Source organism: Salmo salar, chromosome ssa17 (genome assembly GCF_905237065.1).
Source record: "Salmo salar chromosome ssa17, Ssal_v3.1, whole genome shotgun sequence".
NCBI lineage: Eukaryota > Metazoa > Chordata > Actinopteri > Salmoniformes > Salmonidae > Salmo > Salmo salar.
In genome coordinates, this window is record NC_059458.1 from 43,009,682 (window position 1) to 43,028,943 (window position 19,262).

General features: G+C 44.4%; 1 protein-coding gene across 1 annotated transcript in view; it reads right to left on the reverse strand.

Annotated features, from left to right (window-relative positions):
• LOC106575008 (RNA-binding protein 26) overlaps window positions 1-15,743 on the reverse strand; it is a 39,104-nt gene extending 23,361 nt beyond the window's left edge. The window contains exons 1-9 of the mRNA XM_045699599.1: window positions 15,304-15,743; window positions 14,885-15,003; window positions 14,432-14,580; window positions 13,194-13,282; window positions 7,692-7,903; window positions 4,901-5,197; window positions 1,458-1,709; window positions 1,087-1,212; window positions 635-778 (exon numbers count right to left, since the gene is read on the reverse strand). Of these exons, the coding sequence (XP_045555555.1) occupies window positions 635-778; window positions 1,087-1,212; window positions 1,458-1,709; window positions 4,901-5,197; window positions 7,692-7,903; window positions 13,194-13,282; window positions 14,432-14,580; window positions 14,885-15,003; window positions 15,304-15,362 (1,447 nt within the window). The 5' untranslated portion in view covers window positions 15,363-15,743. The remainder of the gene's footprint in view (window positions 1-634; window positions 779-1,086; window positions 1,213-1,457; window positions 1,710-4,900; window positions 5,198-7,691; window positions 7,904-13,193; window positions 13,283-14,431; window positions 14,581-14,884; window positions 15,004-15,303) is intronic.
• Between the last annotated feature and the right edge of the window lie 3,519 nt (window positions 15,744-19,262).

The window sequence follows — 19,262 nt, forward strand, 5'->3', positions numbered from 1 at the left end:
AGGATAGAGAACCTCCCTCTCCTCTCTCTCTCCCTCCCTCCCTCTCCCCTTTAAGTAACTAAGTCAGGATAGAGAACCTCCCTCTCCTCTCTCCTCCTCCTCTCTCTCCCGCCTCTCCCCTCCCTCTCTCTCTCCCCGCCCTCTCCCCTCCCTCTCTCCCCTGTAAGTAACTAATCTAACATCCACAGTTCACACTTTGACCAGTCAGGTTAGAGAACCTCCCTCTCTCTCTCTCTCTCTCCCTCCCTCCTCTCTCTCCCTCCCTCTCTCCCCTGTAAGTAACTAATCTAACATCCACAGTTCACACTTTGACCAGTCAGGTTAGAGAACCTCTCTCTCTCTCTCCCCTCCCTCCCCCTCCTCCTCTCTCTCCCCTCCCTCTCTCCCCTGTAAGTAACTAATATAACATCCACAGTTCACACTTTGACCAGTCAGGATAGAGAACCTCTCTCTCTCTCTCTCTCTCTCCCTCCCTCTCTCCCCTGTAAGTAACTAATATAACATCCACAGTTCACACTTTGACCAGTCAGGATAGAGAACCTCCCTCTCCTCCTCCCTCCCTCTCCTCTAAGTAACTAATCTAACATCCCATTGCTGTCCCACCTTTCCCTCTGAATCCAGACAGGTTGTGTACCTCTGTCTCTGTGAGGTAGGTCCTCCCCCATAGTCAGTCCTATGAGGTTGGGTCTTTGGGCGTTGACTCTGTGGCGATATACAGGTCTGGAGGTGTTGGTGAGGCTGGGAGCTTCAGGGTTATACATGTCAGAGTCATACTGGTCTGGGGGGGGAGAGAGAGAGAGAGAGAGCGAGAGAGCGAGAGAGCGCGCGAGAGAGAGAGAGAGAGGAGACAACACAGACTTAACACAGACAAAACCTTTCACCTTCCCCTCTGAGAGACACACGGATACAGAGGTTGGAGCTAGTCGATAACTGAAGGACACATTGTACAGTTGTTAACCTGTTAGGGCTAGGGGGCAGTAGCTAGCGTCCCACCTAGCCCATAGAGGTTAAGAGGACTAAATGCTTTGCTCAAGGTACAACGGCAGGAGACACACACACACACACCCCCCTGCGTCTCATCCCTACCTGGTGAGAAGAGAGGAAGTGGGGGCTGGGGAATGGAGGGCCTTGTCCCTGTGGTTGCAATAGTGGGAACAGAGCTGGTGATGGAATTAGGAGGAGCGTCCATCCCTGGAGCCTGGAGAGGGGGACCTGGGGGGGGAGGGGCACAGAATTACATTAAAAACAACACTAGAATGATTCCTGACCAAGATGGCTGCCATTATCACAACGTTCTAGAACGATACAAGTCTGACATTTAAAAGGAAGGCAAACACCCGATTGGCTATGGTTAAAAGAAGTGCAGCCAATAGGGAAGAGGGTTCCATTTGGAATGCCAACAAATGTGTCTTAAAGCCACGGACTCGTTATGACAGATGGATCCACTGAGTTCCTACCTGGTGGCAGGCTGGGTGGCAGGCTGGGTGGCAGGCTGCCTGGCAGGGGCCCCGGGGGACGGAGGTTGACGGGCGGTGGGGTCATGAGAGGGGGAGGTCCTGGAGGGGGCGGTAGGCCGGGAGGGGGCTGGGCGACCCCCGGGATAGGGGGAGGGGCTTGGAACATGTTGGGTAGATTAACGTCCTCCACCACCACCGGATCGATACCGTGGTCGAACGGGCAAATGTCTCCGCGCATACAGAAACCCTTCTCTGGAAGACAACACATCAATAATATACAGGACCTGTCAAACGTTTAGAACACACCTACTCATTCAAGGATTTTTATTTATTTTTCACTATTTTCTACATTGTAGGATAATAGTGAAGACATCAAAACTATGAAATAACACGTATGGAATCATGTAGTAACCAGAAAAAGAAAAAAAAAGTGTTTAACCTCTATGGGCTAGGCGGGACGAATTCGTCCCACCTACGTAACAGCCACTTGAAGCCTGTGGCGCGATTTTCAAAACCTTAAAAATCCTATTACTTCAATTTCTCAAACATATGACTATTTTACAGCTATTTAAAGACAAGACTCTCGTTAATCTAACCACACTGTCCGATTTCAAAAAGACTTTACAACGAAAGCAAAACATTAAATTATGTCAGCAGAGTACCAAGCCAGAAATAATCAGACACCCATTTTTCAAGCTAGCATATAATGTCACATAAACCCAAACCACAGCTAAATGTAGCACTAACCTTTGATGATCTTCATCAGATGACAACCCTAGGACATTATGTTATACAATACATGCATGTTTTGTTCAATCAAGTTCATATTTATATCAAAAACCAGCTTTTTACATTAGCATGTGACGTTCAGAACTAGCATACCCCCCGCAAACTTCCAGGGAATTCGCTAACATTTTACTAAATTACTCACGATAAACGTTCACAAAAAGCATAACAATTATTTTAAGAATTATAGATACAGACCTCCTCTATGCACTCGATATGTCCGATTTTAAAATAGCTTTTTGGTGAAAGCACATTTTGCAATATTCTAAGTACATAGCCCAGGCATCACGGGCTAGCTATTTAGACACCCGGCAAGTTTAGCACTCACCATAATCATATTTACTATTATAAAAGTTTGATTACCTTTTGTTGTCTTCGTCAGAATGCACTCCCAGGACTGCTACTTCAATAACAAATGTTGGTTTGGTCCAAAATAATCCATCGTTATATCCGAATAGCGGCGTTTTGTTTGTGCGTTCCGGACACTATCCGAAATGGTAAAGAAGGGTCGCGCGCATTTCGCAATTCGTGACAAAAAAAATCTAAATATTCCATTACCGTACTTCGAAGCATGTCAACCGCTGTTTAAAATCAATTTTTATGCCATTTTTCTCGTAGAAAAGCGATAATATTCCGACCGGGAATCTCCTTTTCACAAAGACGGGGGGCGGTCAGGTCACGCACCTAAGCCCAGAGTCCCTTGATCGGCCACTTGAGAAAGGCGATAATGTGTTTCAGCCTGGGGCTGGGATGACGACATTCAGGTTTTTCCCGGGCTCTGAGCGCCTATGGACGACGTAGGAAGTGTCACGTTAGAGCAGAGATCTTTAGTAAAAGATAGAGATGGCAAAGAAGTTCCAGAAATGGTCAGACAGGCCACTTCCTGTAAAGGAATCTCTCAGGTTTTGACCTGCCATTTGAGTTCTGTTATACTCACAGACACCATTCAAACCGTTTTAGAAACTTTAGGGTGTTTTCTATCCATATGTAATAAGTATATGCATATTCTAGTTACTGGGTAGGAGTGGTAACCAGATTAAATCGGGTACGTTTTTTATCCAGCCGTGTCAATACTGCCCCCTAGCCCTAACAGGTTAACAAATCAAAATATATTTTATATTTGAGATCCACCCTTTGCCTTAATGACAGCTTTGCACACTCTTGGCATTCTCTCAACCAGCATCATGAGTTAGTCACCTGGAATGCATTTCAATTAACAGGTGTGCCTTTCTGGAATTTCTTTCCTTCTTGATGCGTTTGAACCAATCAGTTGTGTTGCGACCAGGTAGGGTTGGTATACAGAAGATAGCCCTAATTGGTAAAAGACCAAAGTCCATATTATGGCAGGGAACAGCTCAAATAAGCAAAGAGAAACAACAGTCCATCATTACTTTAAGACATGAAGGTCAGTCAATCCAGAAAATGTCAAGTACTTTGAAAGTTTCTTCAAGTGCAGCCGCAAAAACCATCAAGCGCTATGATTAAACTGGCTCTCATGAGGACCGCGACAGGAAAGGAAATACCCAGAGTTACCTCTGCTGCAGAGGATAAGTTCATTAGAGTTACCAGCCTCAGAAATTGCAGCCCAAATAAATGCTTCACAGAGTTCAAGTAACAGACATCTCAACATCAACAGTTCAGAGCAGACTGTGTGAATCAGGCCTTCATGGTTGAACTGCTACAAAGAAACCACTACTAAAGGACACCAATAAGAAGAAGAGACTTGCTTGGGCCAAGAAACACGAGAAATGGACATTAGACCGGTGGAAATCTGTCCTTTTGTCTGATGAGTCCAAATTTGAGATTTTTGGTTCCAACCGCCAAGTCTTTGTGAGACGCAGAGTAGGTGAACGGATGATCTCCACATGTGTGGTTCCCACCGTGAAGCATGGAGGAGGAGGTGTGATGGTGCTTTGCTGGTGACACAGTGATCTATTTAGAATTCAAGGTACACTGAACCAGCATGGCTACTACAGCATTCTGCAGCGATACGCCATCCCATCTGGTTTGCACTTAGTTGGACTATCATTTGTTTTTCAACAGGACAATGACCCAACGCACCTCTAGGCTGTGTAAGGGCTATTTGACCAAGAAGGAGAGTGATGAAGTGCTGCATCAGATGACCTGGCCTCCACAATCCCATTGAGATGGTTTGGGATGAGTTGGACCACAGAGTGAAGGAAAAGCAGCCAACAAGTGCTCAGCATATGTGGGAACTCCTTCAAGACTGTTGGAAAAGCATTCCAGGTGGAGCTGGTTGAGAGAATGCCAAGAGTGTGCAAAGCTGTCATCGAGGCAAAGGGTGGCTACTTTGAAGAATCTCAAATATATAGGTTTGATTAGTTTAACACTTTTTTGGTTACTACATGATTCCATACGTGTTATTTCATAGTTTTGATGTCTTCACTATTATTCTACAATGTAGAAAATAGTAAAAAAAATTAAGAAAAATCCTTGAATGAGTAGGTGTGTCCAAACTTTTGACTGCTACTGTATATTAAACAGATAAGAGGATAGTTAAGACTAAACACAGAAACAATACAATTTGTTATATCTCCATACATACAGAAGTCCTTCTCTGGTAGACAACACATCAATAATATACAGACAGTCTCGGTGTAAAAACAACAACAACTTTCAACTTCCTTCCTGCTTACCGTCGTAGTCACGGCAACGTTTCCTTTGCTGAGGGGGCGGACCACGGTTGAAGGGCGGTGGCGGAAGGGGCCGGTCCAGTGAGTGATCCGGGTGGAAGTCCGACCAGCTGTCCGTCACCGAGGTGACGCTGTTGCTGTGGTTACCCTGAGGGGCGATCACCGTGATGGTGCTGCTGAGGGTCGGCACGGGGAACGTGGTGGTTGCCGTGGGGATCGGCAGAAGGCCTTCACCAGCTCCAACCTCCGTCCCCCGGTCTCCTCGGTCGGGCTCATACTTTGACTTCCCAGCATCCCGCTCTGTGATCAGAAGGATAGCGACAGGAAGCAGGAAACAGTTATGATATCTAGAGCAGGTGTAGAGGTGCTGGATGTGCATGCTTCCAAAATAATCAACCAATCACAGTCTTATGTCTAAACCTTTGTCATGACGTCGCCTCTTTGGGTACAGCGAGCAGTTGACCCCCTCCCTCTGCACCAGGCCTTTTCTATGCACCATCCCCCGACCTCTATACTTCTGACACCAGGCTAAGTGAGTGCGGTCATAAATTCCGAAGGAGAATGTTCTGCCTCATGGCCACAGTTTTGAGACAGAGTGGGTTTTGTATAGAGAACAAAGGATTCTTCCACCTCACAGAATTGGAGAACCGAACGACATTTATGTTCTGGAGAAGGTATAAAAAGATCGGTGAAGAATCCAGCTACGAACTGGTCCGTTTGGTACAATTTTATGAAACTCATGAGAGACAATACGGCCACATTACCATAATCATGTTTATATACTAGCCTCAGCTATGAGACTTACATCTAAATGGTTGTATAAAATGAATGAATAAGGATAGAACTGTTTGTGATATTGTGCAATGTGATTTTGGACTGTTTAATGAAGGAAACTCCAATTCCCTTCGGAGTCTTAACTAAGTCATCGGCACGCCCCCAGGGACACAGACAGGACCTGGCGTCATGTGACAGCCTTTTCTACGTTCAGTATATAAACCCCCACCCAGGGTTTCTTTCTGCAGACCAGCTTACCTCAATAACGAGAGGGCCAAGGTTTGACCATGCATTCCTCTACTGAACTTTTAACCATACCACGTGGTTAAGCTATTAGACTATCGATACCGACAGAATAAGAACAAGTCTTTGATATTAATTACTAGTCTGCAGCTAGGAATTCAGTATCATTGAACGCGAAGACCGCCGAAACATCTCTCCTATAACGACATTAATGAATGTCACTTTGAAATATCCATTCTAACCGAGAGAGAGAGAGAGAGAGAGAGAGAGAGAGAACGCGAGGACCAAACACTCCAACAAGGATCCCGACGACACACTGAGCGTAAATATATATATTGATTGCTATTGTTTCCGAATGAGTGAGCGTTCATGTGCAAAGGATTAGCATTTCAATTGTTAATATTAATGAACTGTGTACCTCCTCAGCTGCCGTTTATGACCCTTTTGTCTAACAAGCCGCCATGCCGGTTTAGCCCACTAGGGCACATTCCTTTATCGTTTCTTTGTAACGATACCTTCTGTTTTGTATGCATTTCTGTGAAGTACTTAGTTTAGTAAATAAACGATTTTAAGACAATTGATGTATGGATGACTTAGTGAAGACTGGGTTCGTGCAGATAAAGATCAATTTACGACGTTTGGAATGAGACTGGACGCGAGGTAAATAGTACGTCATTAATGAAGAGACAAATCGATCAGATATTATAATATCTTAAAGTTATATTAGGAAAATTATAACTTTGCAATCTGAATATTTTCCTTGGTGCCCCGATCTCCTAGTTAATTACAGTTACACGATTAATCAGTTTAATCGCGTAATAATAATTACAGAGTTATTTGATAAACATGTATTCAGTTTAATGATGCCAAAGACACAACACCTTGAATCAGGAGTGCAGGGCAGGAACATAAACCTGCACACAACCAGAGTTGTTCTGTCTCCCTCCCCACTCCCCCCTCTGCTCCTGCTGTCTCCCTCCCCCTCTGCTCCTGCTGTCTCCCTCCCCCTCTGCTCCTGCTGTCTCCCTCCCCCCTCTGCTCCTGCTGTCTCTGTCTCCCTCCCCCCCTCTCACCTCTGCTGTCTCTGTCTCCCTCCCCCCCTCTCACCTCTGCTCCTGCTGTCTCCCTCCCCTCTCACCTCTGCTCCTGCTGTCTCCCTCCCCCTCTGCTCCTGCTGTCTCCCTCCCCTCTGCTCCTGCTGTCTCCTCCCCCTCTGCTCCTGCTGTCTCCCTCCCCCCCTCTGCTCCTGCTGTCTCTGTCTCCCTCCCCCTCTCACCTCTGCTCCTGCTGTCTCCCTCCCCCCCTCTGCTCCTGCTGTCTCCATCCCCCTCCCCCTCTGCTCCTGCTGTCTCTGTCTCCCTCCCCCTCTCACCTCTGCTCCTGCTGTCTCCCTCCCCCCTCTGCTCCTGCTGTCTCCCTCCCCCTCCCCTCCTGCTGTCTCCCTCCCCCCCCCCCCTCTGCTCCTGCTGTCTCCCTCCCCTCCCCCCTCTGCTCCTGCTGTCTCTCTCCCCCTCCCCCTCTGCTCCTGCTGTCTCCCTCCCCCCTCTGCTCCTGCTGTCTCCCTCCCCCTCCCCTCCTGCTGTCTCCTCCCCTCCCCCCTCTGCTCCTGCTGTCTCCCTCCCCCTCCCCCCTCTGCTCCTGCTGTCTCCCTCCCCCTCCCCCCTCTGCTCCTGCTGTCTCTCCCCCCCTCCCCCCTCTGCTCCTGCTGTCTCCCTCCCTCCCCTCCTGCTGTCTCCCTCCCTCCCCTCCTGCTGTCTCCCTCCCTCCCCCCTCTCACCTCTGCTCTTGGAGTGGCTCCTGCTGTGACTCCTACTACTGCGGTCTCTGTCTCTCTCCCGGTCCCTGGCCCGATCCTTGCTCCTGCTCCTACTGCGGCTACGACCCCTCCTCCGGTTGTAACGGTCCCGGTACGAGTCCCGTCTCGGGGGGATGCGGTCGTAATCGTTTCGCTTCCTGGTACGGTCGTCCCTTTTACGGTCGTCCCCTCGTCTGACAAATGACAGAGAAAAGGAAGAGGGGAAGAGAGGAGGAAGAGAGAGAGAGAGAGAGAGGAAGAGAGAGAGAGGAAGAGAGAGCGAGAGAGAGAGAGAGCGAGAGAGAGAGAGAGAGAGAGAAGAGAGAGAGAGCGAGAGAGAGGAGGAAGAGGAGGAAGAGAGAGAGGAGGAAGAGAGAGAGGAGGAAGAGAGAGAGGAGGAAGAGAGAGAGGAGGAAGAGAGAGAGGAGGAAGAGAGAGAGGAGGAAGAGAGAGGAGGAAGAGAGAGAGAGCGAGAGAGAGGAGGAAGAGAGAGAGAGCGAGAGAGAGGAGGAGAGAGAGAGAGAGAGAGAGGAGGAAGAGAGAGAGAGCGAGAGAGAGGAGGAAGAGAGAGAGGAGGAAGAGAGAAAGAGCGAGAGAGAGGAGGAAGAGAGAAAGAGCGAGAGAGAGGAGGAAGAGAGAGGAGGAAGAGAGAGGAGGAAGAGAGAGAGAGCGAGAGGAGGAAGAGAGAGGAGGAGGAAGAGAGAGAGAGAGAGAGAGAGAGAGAGAGGAGGGAAAGAAGGGGGAGAATAAAGTCCTTTATCCAACATCCCAGTGAACAGTAGTAGGAACATGTATGGATCAGTCTCAAATAGCACCCTATACCCTATCTAACCCTATAGCCTAAATAGCCCTATCTAACCCTATAGCCTAAATAGCCCTATATAACCCTATCTAACCCTATACCCTATCTAACCCTATACAACCCTATCTAACCCTATACCCTATCTAACCCTATCTAACCCTATAGCCTATATAACCCTATAGCCTATATAACCCTATAGCCTATATAACCCTATCTAACCCTAAAGCCTATATAACCCGATAGCCTATCTAACCCTATATAACCCTACAGCCTATCTAACCCTATATAACCCTACAGCCTATATAACCCTATATAACCCTATAGCCTATATAACCCTATATAACCCTATAGCCTATATAACCCTATATAACCCTATAGCCTAAATATCCCTATATAACCCTATAGCCTAAATATCCCTATATAACCCTATAGCCTATATAACCCTATAGCCTATATAAACCTATAGCCTATATAAACCTATAGCCTATATAAACCTATATAACCCTATAGCCTATATAAACCTATATAACCCTATAGCCTATATAACCCTATATAACCCTATAGCCTATATAACCCTATAGCCTATATAAACCTATTTAACCCTATATAACCCTATAGCCTATATAACCCTATATAACCCTACAGCCTATATAACCCTATAGCCTATATAAACCTATAGCCTATATAACCCTATAGCCTATATAACCCTATATAACCCTACAGCCTATATAACCCTATAGCCTATATAACCCTATAGCCTATATAACTCTATAGCCTATATAAACCTATAGCCTATATAAACCTATATAACCCTATAGCCTATATAACCCTACAGCCTATATAACCCTATAGCCTATATAAACCTATAGCCTATATAACCCTATAGCCTATATAAACCTATAGCCTATATAAACCTATATAACCCTATAGCCTATATAACCCTATAGCCTATATAACCCTATAGCCTATATAACCCTATAGCCTATATAACCCTATATAACCCTATAGCCTATATAACCCTATAGCCTATATAAACCTATAGCCTTTATAACCCTATAGCCTATATAACCCTATAGCCTATATAAACCTATAGCCTATATAACCCTATAGCCTTTATAACCCTATAGCCTATATAACCCTATAGCCTATATAACCCTATATAACCCTATAGCCTATATAAACCTATAGCCTATATAACCCTATATAACCCTATAGCCTATATAACCCTATAGCCTATATAACCCTATAGCCTATATAACCCTATAGCCTATATAACCCTATATAACCCTATAGCCTATATAACCCTATATAACCCTATAGCCTATATAACCCTATAGCCTATATAAACCTATAGCCTATATAACCCTATATAACCCTATAGCCTATATAAACCTATAGCCTATATAACCCTATATAACCCTATAGCCTATATAACCCTATATAACCCTATAGCCTATATAACCCTAGAGCCTATATAACCCTATAGCCTTTATAACCCTATAGCCTTTATAACCCTATAGCCTATATATCCCTATATAACCCTATAGCCTATATAACCCTATAGCCTATATAACCCTATAGCCTATATAACCCTATAGCCTATATAACCCTATATAAACCTATAGCCTATATAAACCTATAGCCTATATAACCCTATATAACCCTATAGCCTATATAACCCTATATAACCCTATAGCCTATATAACCCTATATAACCCTATAGCCTATATAAACCTATATAACCCTATAGCCTATATAACCCTATAGCCTATATAACCCTATAGCCTATATAACCCTATATAACCCTATAGCCTATATAAACCTATAGCCTATATAACCCTATAGCCTATATAACCCTATAGCCTTTATAACCCTATAGCCTATATAACCCTATATAACCCTATAGCCTATATAAACCTATAGCCTATATAACCCTATAGCCTATATAACCCTATAGCCTATATAACCCTATAGCCTATATAAACCTATATAACCCTAGAGCCTATATAACCCTATAGCCTATATAACCCTATATAACCCTACAGCCTATATAACCCTATAGCCTATATAACCCTATATAACCCTATAGCCTATATAACCCTAGAGCCTATATAACCCTATAGCCTATATAACCCTATAGCCTATATAAACCTATATAACCCTATAGCCTATATAACCCTATAGCCTATATAACCCTATATAACCCTATAGCCTATATAACCCTATATAACCCTATAGCCTATATAACCCTAGAGCCTATATAACCCTATATAACCCTATAGCCTATATAACCCTATAGCCTATATAACCCTATAGCCTATATAACCCTATAGCCTAAATAACCCTAGAGCCTATATAACCCTATAGCCTATATAACCCTATATAACCCTATAGCCTATATAACCCTACAGCCTATATAACCCTATAGCCTATATAACCCTAGAGCCTATATAAACCTATAGCCTATATAAACCTATATAACCCTACAGCCTAAATAACCCAATAGCCTATATAACCCTAGAGCCTATATAAACCTATAGCCTATATAAACCTATATAACCCTATAGCCTAAATAACCCAATAGCCTAAATATCTGGGGGGCTGTAGTTCCCACTGACCTGCCGTCTCTGCTGTAGTTCACACTGACCTGCTGTAGTTCACACTGACCTGCTGTAGTTCACACTGACCTGCCGTAGTTCACACTGACCTGCTGTAGTTCACACTGACCTGCCGTCTCTGCTGTAGTTCACACTGACCTGCTGTAGTTCACACTGACCTGCCGTCTCTGCTGTAGTTCACACTGACCTGCTGTAGTTCACACTGACCTGCCGTCTCTGCTGTAGTTCACACTGACCTGCTGTAGTTCACACTGACCTGCCGTCTCTGCTGTAGTTCACACTGACCTGCCGTCTCTGCTGTAGTTCACACTGACCTGCTGTAGTTCACACTGACCTGCCGTCTCTGCTGTAGTTCACACTGACCTGCTGTAGTTCACACTGACCTGCCGTAGTTCACACTGACCTGCCGTAGTTCACACTGACCTGCCGTCTCTGCTGTAGTTCACACTGACCTGCTGTAGTTCACACTGACCTGCCGTCTCTGCTGTAGTTCACACTGACCTGCAGTCTCTGCTGTAGTTCACACTGACCTGCCGTAGTTCACACTGACCTGCTGTAGTTCACACTGACCTGCCGTCTCTGCTGTAGTTCACACTGACCTGCTGTAGTTCACACTGACCTGCTGTAGTTCACACTGACCTGCCGTCTCTGCTGTAGTTCACACTGACCTGCTGTAGTTCACACTGACCTGCTGTAGTTCACACTGACCTGCTGTAGTTCACACTGACCTGCCGTAGTTCACACTGACCTGCCGTAGTTCACACTGACCTGCCGTAGTTCACACTGACCTGCCGTCTCTGCTGTAGTTCACACTGACCTGCTGTAGTTCACACTGACCTGCCGTCTCTGCTGTAGTTCACACTGACCTGCTGTAGTTCACACTGACCTGCTGTAGTTCACACTGACCTGCCGTCTCTGCTGTAGTTCACACTGACCTGCTGTAGTTCACACTGACCTGCCGTCTCCGCTGTAGTTCACACTGACCTGCCGTCTCTGCTGTAGTTCACACTGACCTGCTGTAGTTCACACTGACCTGCCGTCTCTGCTGTAGTTCACACTGACCTGCCGTCTCTGCTGTAGTTCACACTGACCTGCCGTAGTTCACACTGACCTGCTGTAGTTCACACTGACCTGCTGTAGTTCACACTGACCTGCTGTAGTTCACACTGACCTGCTGTAGTTCACACTGACCTGCTGTAGTTCACACTGACCTGCTGTAGTTCACACTGACCTGCCGTCTCTGCTGTAGTTCACACTGACCTGCTGTAGTTCACACTGACCTGCCGTCTCTGCTGTAGTTCACACTGACCTGCTGTAGTTCACACTGACCTGCTGTAGTTCACACTGACCTGCCGTCTCTGCTGTAGTTCACACTGACCTGCTGTAGTTCACACTGACCTGCCGTCTCTGCTGTAGTTCACACTGACCTGCAGTCTCTGCTGTAGTTCACACTGACCTGCTGTAGTTCACACTGACCTGCTGTAGTTCACACTGACCTGCCGTCTCTGCTGTAGTTCACACTGACCTGCCGTCTCTGCTGTAGTTCACACTGACCTGCCGTCTCCGCTGTAGTTCACACTGACCTGCTGTAGTTCACACTGACCTGCTGTAGTTCACACTGACCTGCCGTCTCTGCTGTAGTTCACACTGACCTGCAGTAGTTCACACTGACCTGCCGTAGTTCACACTGACCTGCTGTAGTTCACACTGACCTGCTGTAGTTCACACTGACCTGCCGTCTCTGCTGTAGTTCACACTGACCTGCCGTCTCTGCTGTAGTTCACACTGACCTGCTGTAGTTCACACTGACCTGCTGTAGTTCACACTGACCTGCCGTCTCTGCTGTAGTTCACACTGACCTGCCGTCTCTGCTGTAGTTCACACTGACCTGCCGTCTCTGCTGTAGTTCACACTGACCTGCCGTCTCTGCTGTAGTTCACACTGACCTGCCGTCTCTGCTGTAGTTCACACTGACCTGCTGTAGTTCACACTGACCTGCTGTAGTTCACACTGACCTGCTGTAGTTCACACTGACCTGCCGTCTCTGCTGTAGTTCACACTGACCTGCCGTCTCTGCTGTAGCGGGAGCTGGATGGGGGGCTGTAGTTTACTCTCCTGGAGAACTTCTTGTCCCGGTCCTCATCACGACTTGGCTGGAAAAACACAAGTGTAAATGTACAAATATCCCACTTCCTGTTTACAAAGAATACTATTGGACAACAGATCTCTACTGTCAGACTGTGGTGCCAGATATGTGGAGGCACTAAACTCTACCACAGCTTTCTATATAAGGAAGGAAGGAAGGAAGGTAAGGTAAGGAAGGAAGGTAAGGAAGGTAAGGAAGGTAGGGTAAGGAAGGTAAGGTAAGTAGGAAAGGAAGGTAGGTAAGTAGGAAAGGAAGGTAGGTAGGAAAGGAAGGTAGGAAGGTAGGAAAGGAAGGAAGGTAAGGTAAGTAGGAAAGGAAGGTAGGTAAGTAGGAAAGGAAGGTAGGTAGGAAAGGAAGGTAGGAAAGTAGGAAAGGAAGGAAGGTAAGGAAGGTAAGGTAAGTAGGAAAGGAAGGTAGGTAAGTAGGAAAGGAAGGTAGGTAGGAAAGGAAGGTAGGAAGGTAGGAAAGGAAGGAAGGTAAGGAAGGTAAGGAGGGAAAGTAAGTAAGGTAAGGAAGGAAAGGAAGGAAGTAAGGTAAGGAAGGAAAGGAAGGAAGTAAGGTAAGGAAGGAAAGGAAGGAAGTAAGGTAAGGAAGGAAAGGAAGGAAGTAAGGTAAGGAAGGAAAGGAAGGAAGTAAGGTAAGGAAGGAAAGGAAGGAAGTAAGGTAAGGAAGGAGAGGAAGGAAGTAAGGTAAGGAAGGAAGTAAGGTAAGGAAGGAGAGGAAGGAAGTAAGGTAAGGAAGGAAAGGAAGGAAGTAAGGTAAGGAAGGAAAGGAAGGAAGTAAGGTAAGGAAGGAGAGGAAGGAAGTAAGGTAAGGAAGGAAGTAAGGTAAGGAAGGAAAGGAAGGAAGTAAGGTAAGGAAGGAAAGGAAGGAAGTAAGGTAAGGAAGGAAAGGAAGGAAGTAAGGTAAGGAAGGAGAGGAAGGAAGTAAGGTAAGGAAGGAGAGGAAGGAAGTAAGGTAAGGAAGGAGAGGAAGGAGAGTAAGGAAGTAAGGTAAGGAAGGAGAGGAAGGAAGTAAGGTAAGGAAGGAGAGGAAGGAAGTAAGGTAAGGATCTCTGGAGGCACTAAACTCTTCCACAACTGTTTCCTGTAGCATCCGTTAAAGTAAACATGCCCTTTAAGTGTTGGTGCCTTTAAAACATGACTTAGCCAGTCACCTCATCTTTCCTCTGGTCGTCTTTGTCCGTCCTGGTCAGGTGTAGCTCCGTTTTGGCCGCGGACGCTGGCTGATGGTCCTGCTGCTGATGAGGTAGGTAGCTTTTGGAGTTGACAGCTTCAAACAATCTATCGACAAAGGTCTGCGTCTCTGGGAGAAGACAGGAGGGAACGAGGGGTGGGTGGATGAGGGGAGGAGGACAAGGGCATGACTAGTGGGCTGACACCGACACATTTCATATTAGGTAACTAACGATTATCGGTCACTGTGTAGTGTTCCAAATGGAACTCTATTACCAATATAGCGCACTACTTTTAACCAAAGTAATGCACTATAAAAGACAATAGGATACATCCTCAATCACAGTCAGTCAAAAGTACCTCGGCTTTTCTTGACTTGAGACACCATCACTTGTTGTCACAACTATAACAAAATGTGGTTTAAGTAACGTTACCTTTCTGTAGAAATACATCCAACTGGTCGATACACAGGGCTTTGAGTTCAGTCTCACTTTTGTCTTTCTTCACCAAGGCAACGACGTATTTAGCGAGGGCAGAAGGATCTGCATCACAACTAGACAGGGAAAGTGTCAACACAAAACCACACAGTTTAACCAGCCAACTCTTAACTATACAACAACAAACTACCTACAATTATATGTTTACCATACCAAGAAAACCAATCGATTACAAATTTAAATCAACTATAAACTGCTATTTTATTTGAAATATCTAGCCACACGATAGAAACATTATTATTTAACTAGCTAGTCAGTTAGCATCCAACGATGCTAGCCTCGTCGTCTTCAGTCATGTTGTTGCAAGCTAATGTTGCTAACGTTAGCCATCCGAGTTAGCTTATATGGCTACTTACATGGGTTCGAGTGTTTTGAAAAGCCACGTTTTCAAGGAATCTAAGTTTTCAATGATCATTTTTTTTTGTGTTGAGACACCGGTCAACTTGTCTTCCGTTCAGTAGCCAGAGTTAATTGTCCGTCGGTAACGGCTCCGTTTCTTAACGACGAGATACTGTTATGTCCGAGCTAACGTTAGCTGTTAGTTACCGCCTTCTCTCTCAAACCTGCATGACTAACTCAACACAAAGGCCCGACGACTTGTTGTAGCTGGCTATTTTGTCTTGACTGTGTTTCTTGGTTTTTTGTTGTTGTTGAAATTCTTTGCAATACAAAGGAGGGGGAAAGATAATTTGTTGACTGTAAAAGTATTTAACTAGTTTGAATGTTCAGGCAGTGCAGGCCTTCCCTCATTGCAAAATAACTGGAGAATATTTACTCCCCTGTACTCTCGCTGACAGATATCGCGAGAATAACAACGGACATGTCACATTGTAACTTTGGTGGATTTGGTCTTTTTTACTAGGACCTCAAATAGCCGCTGCAAAAGCATCAGCTACTCTTCCTGGGGTCCACACGAAACATGACCTAATACATTTACACATTTACATTTAGTCATTTAGCAGATGCTCTTATCCAGAGCGACTTACAGTAGTGAATTGCATACATTTCATACAATTTATTTTCCATACTGGTCCCCCGTGGGAATCGAACCCACAACCCTGGCATGCTCTACCAACTGAGCCACACGGGACCGTACATAGTACATAACATTATTAGTCAAGGACTGAAATAGATACATTTAAAATGTCACACATAGCCTCCATAATCAGTACATACACACAATGTCTAGATCTAATAAATAGTACAGTGGAAATTACAAAAACAAGATGTATAAAATGGCGGTGTCTCTTCACAGTCACCTTTGTGCAGTAAGGTGTTATTTTATGTTTTTTTTAAACTGGTTATATTGCTAGCTTGAGTTACATGGAGTGGCAGAGAGTTCCATGTAGTTATGGATCTATTTAATACAGTGCGTTTCCCAGCCTCTGTTCTGGACCTGAGGACTGTGAAGAGATCTCTGGTTGCATGTCTTGTGTTGTACCGATGAGTGTCCTAACTGTGTGCCCAACTGCTTGAACAGAGAGTTCAGTACCTTCAACACATCAACACATTGACCAATAGCGATGCAGTCAATCTCTCCTCAACGTTGAGCCATATACATCTTGTAACAGCCTGATTGGTCGGCTGTTTGAACCACTAAAAGGGTGCTCTGCTATTCTTGGGCAGTGGAATGACCTTTGACTCCCTCCATGTCTGAGGGAACACACCGTTTTCTAGGTTTAAATTGAAGATGTGGCAAACAGGAGTCACAGTGTATTCTGCTACCGACCTCAGTAATCTACCATCCTGGATGTTGGTACCAGCTGGTTTGTCCTAATTTACACATATCAACCATTTGTTCAACCTCTTCCACATTCACTTTGTGGAACTCAAAACTACAGCACTTACCTTCCATAATTTGGTCCATTATATTATATAACTATGCAAGTCAGTTTAGAACAAATTCTTATTTTCAATGACGGCCTACCAGGGAACAGTGGGTTAACTGCCTTGTTCAGGGGCAGAACAACAGATTTTTACCTTATCAACTCAGGGATTTGATTTTGCAACCTTTCGGTTACAAATCCAACGCTCTAACCACTAGGCTACCTGCCTTTATGCATGAATATGAAGGCTCAGCATTTGTTGTTTGCATGTTATACCTACGTTTGCTAAATCTTGTCAACAAAAAAGTTCTTAAAGTGGGCGGCAATATCAAAGGATTTTGTTATGAACGAGCCACCTGCCTCAACGAACAAGCCACCTGCCTCAACGAACAAGCCATCTGCCTCAACTGCCTCAATGAACAAGCCATCTGCCTCAACGAACAAGCCATCTGCCTCAACGAAGGATGGAAGCAAGTTTGCTGTTCTTGCCTAGAATTTAACTTAAAGTACTCCAGAGCATTTTACTATCATCGTTTATATAATTATATAATTTAACTTAAAGTACTCCAGAGCATTTTACTATCATCGTTTATATAATTATATAATTTAACTTAAAGTACTCCAGAGCATTTTACTATCATCGTTTATATAATTTATATAATTTAACTTAAAGTACTCCAGAGCATTTTACTATCATCGTTTATATAATTATATAATTTAACTTAAAGTACTCCAGAGCATTTTACTATCATCGTTTATATAATTATATAATTTAACTTAAAGTACTCCAGAGCATTTTACTATCATCGTTTATATAATTATATAATTTAACTTAAAGTACTCCAGAGCATTTTACTATCATCGTTTATATAATTTAACTTCAAGTACTCCAGAGCATTTTACTATCATCGTTTATATAATTTATCTTTGTTTCATAATTGAGTTTCTTCTTGTTACTGTATGTTTACCAGTCTGCTGTGTTGTCAGACTTACAGGTATATGCTGTTCCCTTTGCCTCTTCCCTCTCAGCCATACAGCATCTGATTGTTCATTTGGATCCCCGGGGGGTCAATTTGACGTCACTTTGAGTGGAAAGATTACGATCAATACTCAAGGATTTTATTACTTTTTTTTGGGGGGGGAGTGAACTGACCCTTTCTTATATGAAGTAACATTTACATTTTAGTCATTTAGCAGACGCTCTTATCCAGAGCGACTTACAGTAGTGAATGCATACATTTCATACATTTTTTTCCCCCCGTACTGGTCCCCCGTTGGAATCGAACCCACAACCCTGGCGTTGCAAACACCATGCTCTACCAACTGAGCCACACGGGACCAGTAACAGAAGGAGGATTGGAAAACACGGTGATCACACGGCTTCATGAGCAGAAAAAAAAAACTTACAAAAAAGTCAAGGCATGGCTAAACAGATGCTAATCACTTCAGATGCTAGCAGCGAGACAGAAGCATACAGCCCACGTGAAGACTTTCCAGCACTCGTGGCAAAATACTCCTTATTTACACCACTGCCACCTGCGCCAAGTAAGAGCCCTCCTACCAAATACAGGGCAGTCGAAAATTGCTCTGCCGACGCTGACATTCTCAAGGCCATCTTTGAGAAACTGGCCATCATTGAAAAGACAACAGAGACTACCACCAAATCAACGGAGTCTCGCTCAGCCACTGTGCAGCAGCGCCTCAACCACGTGGGCTGTTCACTACCTAGTTTACTAGTTCAACTAGTTGACCAGTTGTTCACTACCTAGTTTACTAGTTCAACTAGTTAACCAGTTGTTCACTACCTAGTTTACTAGTTCAACTAGTTAACCAGTTATTCACTACCTAGTTAACCAGTTATTCACTACCGAGCTTACTAGTTCAACTAGTTCACAAGTTATTCACTACCTAGCTTACTAGTTCAACTAGTTAACCAGTTATTCACTACCTAGCTTACTAGTTCAACTAGTTAACCAGTTATTCACTACCTAGTTAACCAGTTATTCACTACCTAGCTTACTAGTTCAACTAGTTATTCACTACCTAGCTTACTAGTTCAACTAGTTGTTCACTACCTAGCTTACTAGTTCAACTAGTTGTTCACTACCTAGCTTACTAGTTCAACTAGTTCACCAGTTGTTCACTACCTAGCTTACTAGTTCAACTAGTTAACCAGTTATTCACTACCTAGCTTACTAGTTCAACTAGTTAACCAGTTATTCACTACGCTGTAATTGTTTTCTTATTGTTTATTGTCAGGTAATCCAAATGTCTTAATTCAATACGCTAAACGTTGTATCTTTAAAAGCACTTTTTTAAATGTTTAATTCTGTTAACACATTAATGCAGATTTCATTCTACTCCAGGAGACTCGCGATTCTAGTTTTGGGAAATCACAATGGGGAAATACTGTTTATTATAGTCACACGTTTAACCACTCAGCTGGTATTATGATATCGCTTCGTAAGTTTTAGAAGTGATATTTCAGA